Raw genomic sequence first — 3,401 nt, forward strand, 5'->3', positions numbered from 1 at the left:
TGCTGGAGGTCACGCAATTAGGTTAGCGTCTCCGTTCGAGACACTGTGTCTTCCTTTTCTTCTTTGCCCTTGGGACACTCCCCAGCCGACTTTGCCTTGAAAGACCAGGAATCTGGCGTGGGGGCGCGGGAAAGTCAATATGCACCGAGCTAGCTCTAGTCTCACGAAGAGAAGCCAGTGGGCCAAGGGAAGACGCAGAGCTAATCTCCGCCTAGGCAGGGCTTCCCCAGTGGAGAGTTCTGCGTGTCCTCCCTTGGACCCTCGCGCAAAACAGTGGCGAGTTTGCGGAAGGGGCTAAAAGTCCCCAGCGTGCCGCCCTGCTGGGGGGGATGGAGGGAGCACACCTGGTGTGGCCAGGGTTGGAGGGGCGGGTCTGAGCGCCGCGCCTCCCGCGGTCTGGCCGCAGCCCTGGGCGCTAGGGGAGGGAATGGGAGGAGCCACGTAGGGAGGAGCAAAACCCCGAGGTCCCGGGAACGTCCGGCAGAGCCAGAGCGGCAGGAGCCGGAACCCTGCTCGCTGCACTGAGAGAGCGCGCCGTCCGGGCCGAGCCTAGCCGCAGGCCCTCCAGCCCACGCCGGCGCTTGTCTTCGGTAAGCAGCCCGGGGAAAAAGCCCGTACTGACCAGGGCGCGGGTCCCGCGCTTCTATCCTATCTCAGAGCTGCCAGGCTGCTCGTTGCCCCCACTGCTCCAGCGGGGCTCGGCTAGACTTGCCATCTGCGTCCCGGTCGCGCCATGGATCCATCAGAGAAGATATCGGTGTGGATCTGCCAGGAGGAAAAGCTAGTATCTGGTCTCTCTCGCCGCACTACTTGCTCGGACGTGGTGCGCGTGCTCTTGGAAGACGGCTGCCGGCGACGACGGAGACAGCGGCGGGGCCGGCGGCGGGGGGCAGCCAGCGACTCGCCAGGCTCGGTGGAGCTGCTGGAACCCCTGGACGAGGACGACGAGGACGATGATGAGGCTCTGCCACCAGGCTTGCTGTGCGGGCCACCGCAGTGCTATTGCATTGTGGAGAAGTGGCGAGGCTTTGAGCGCATCCTGCCCAACAAGACGCGCATCTTGCGTCTCTGGGCCGCCTGGAGCGACGAGCAGGAGAATGTGCGCTTCGTGCTGGTGCGCAGCGAGGCGTCGCTGCCCAACACCGGTCCCCGCAGCGCCGAGGCGCGCGTGGTACTAAGTCGCGAGCGCCCCTGCTCAGCCCGGGGATTCCCGGCGCGGCCCAGCCTGGCCATGACCCAGGAGAAGCAGCGGCGAGTTGTGCGCAAGGCCTTCCGCAAGCTGGCCAAGCTCAACCGGCGACGCCAGCAGCAGCCGTCGTCACCTTGTTCGTCCACTTCGTCGTCCACCGTCTCGTCCAGCTCGTCGTCGCCGCGAGCCACAGAGAGCGCGTCTGTGGAGCGCATGGAGACGCTGGTGCATTTGGTGCTCTCCCAGGACCACACCATCCGTCAGCAGGTGCAGCGGCTCCGGGAGCTGGACCGCGAGATTGATCGCTACGAGGCCAAGGTGCACTTGGACCGCATGCGGCGGCACGGAGTCAACTATGTGCAGGACACTTACTTGGTGGGCGCAGGCATTGAGCTTGATGGGCTCAGCCCAGGAGAGGAGCCCGCGGCTGCGGCTGCGGCGGCGGCCGAAGAGAAGCCCCAGGACGGCGAGGCGCAGGCGGCGGCGCTGGAGGAGCTGGCCCTGCGCTGCGACGACCTGCTGCGGCTGCAGGAGCAGCGAGACCAGCAAGAGGAGTTGCTCGAGCGTCTCTCGGCCGAGATTCAGGAGGAGCTGAACCAGAGATGGATGCGGCGGCGCCAGGAGGAGCTCGCTGCACGAGAGGAGCCACCGGAGCCTGATGGCAGCCTCGACGGCGAGCTGCTACTGGAGCAGGAGCGGGTCAGGACGCAGCTCAGCACTAGCCTCTACATCGGGCTCCGTCTCAACACGGACCTGGAGGCCGTCAAATCGGACTTGGATTACAGCCAGGAGCAGAGGAACAGCAAGGAGCGGGAACTGCAGGGCCTTCTCCAGACTTTGCACACGTTGGAGACGACGGCAGCGCCTGACGGGCCCCCCACCTCTGGTGGAACCTCACGGGAATCCCATTCTCAGACCTGCGCTGAGGTGTGGGTGGATCAGGCCCGCGGACTAGCCAAGAGCTGTCCTGGCAACGACGAGGACTCGGACACGGGGCTGAGCTCTATGCACAGCCAGGACTCGGACTCGGTGCCGGTGTGCGAATCCCTTGTGTAGGAGAAGCAGCGCCGGAATGGGAGACGAACGTTTTTCCCTTTCTTGTCGAAAGCCCGGGCCCGGCCAGCTCAGGGACTTGAAACCCAGCTGCGGATGGGCCCGGAGCTTCTGCCCGGCAGCAGCACTCTGGGTGGAGAAGGGCTTGGGCGGCCTGCCTGGCAGTGGCGCTCTTCTGGCTTGGGGTGAGTGTGGAGGAAGGCGCGGGAAGAGGAAGCTGGGTCTTCAATCCAAGCAGTTTTAGAGAAAGAAAGGATGGAGGAGGTGAGAACCCCCTTCCTCATATTGGAAAACAAACACCCCAGGGAAATTGACGTGGTCCGAACCCATTTTCAAAAACAGAAGAAAAAGAGTATTATGGGGATTTCATCACTCTTCTGTATGGGAAGGACTGATGGCAGCTAGAATTTTAGGTTGTGGCATAAAGTGCTTTTAAAAGAAACACTTGGATGAAAAGGAAATTCCTTGAATGTTAATTGTGACTGTGAACGTGTTAAAACTAGCCAAAGAGGACGCACTGGTGTTGGTCTCAGCCTTACTTACATCTTTGATAAAACCCATAGGCTCCCAAATCCTGGCTGTTTACATTTCTGCAGATTCTGGAATCACTCATCTGTTAAGCTGTTTGCCTTTTATTTTCTTTCAAAGGCTGAACTATATAGAAGTCTAACTCCATATTTCCTCCTAGTAAATGCAGTATGTATTCAAATGGGATCCTTTTTCCAAAATAACCTTTTATTATTAGAAAAGCCAAACATAACTCTTTTGAGATATAGATTCCTGACAGACATAATCTCTGGTTAAAATTTAATTTGGGGCCTTTGAGATTTGTTCCTGCAGAGGTATGTGTGTTGTCCTTTCATTCATATTGCCACTTCATCCACTCAATCACTTACTTCGGAAAAAATACAAAGGAAGTTCTAGAATTCAAATAAAGTACAACTGAATTTGCTGTTTAATGAGCACTCTTGTTGAAACTAAAACTTGAAAGCAAAGCTCTTTGTTAGTGTTCAGCTTTTGAACTGAGCTATCTATATGATTAAAACCAACGATGACCTCAACAGATTTTATCCAAAACCATATCTAACTTCAGTATCTTTGGTCAGGAATTAGTTACTTGTGCAAACCAAAAATTGAGATAGTGTAAATATCAGGATTT

The 3,401-nt window shown here is 57.5% G+C and overlaps 1 protein-coding gene across 1 annotated transcript; it reads left to right on the forward strand.

The window, feature by feature from the left end:
• Positions 1-522: 522 nt before the first annotated feature.
• RASSF10 (Ras association domain family member 10) lies at positions 523-2,956 on the forward strand. The gene has a single exon (XM_011374160.2). The coding sequence runs from the start codon at positions 734-736 to the stop codon at positions 2,243-2,245; it is 1,512 nt and encodes a 503-aa protein (XP_011372462.1). The 5' UTR covers positions 523-733; the 3' UTR covers positions 2,246-2,956.
• Positions 2,957-3,401: the final 445 nt, after the last annotated feature.

The sequence above is a fragment of the Pteropus vampyrus genome, unplaced genomic scaffold (assembly GCF_000151845.1).
Source record: "Pteropus vampyrus isolate Shadow unplaced genomic scaffold, Pvam_2.0 Scaffold240, whole genome shotgun sequence".
NCBI classification, from domain to species: domain Eukaryota; kingdom Metazoa; phylum Chordata; class Mammalia; order Chiroptera; family Pteropodidae; genus Pteropus; species Pteropus vampyrus.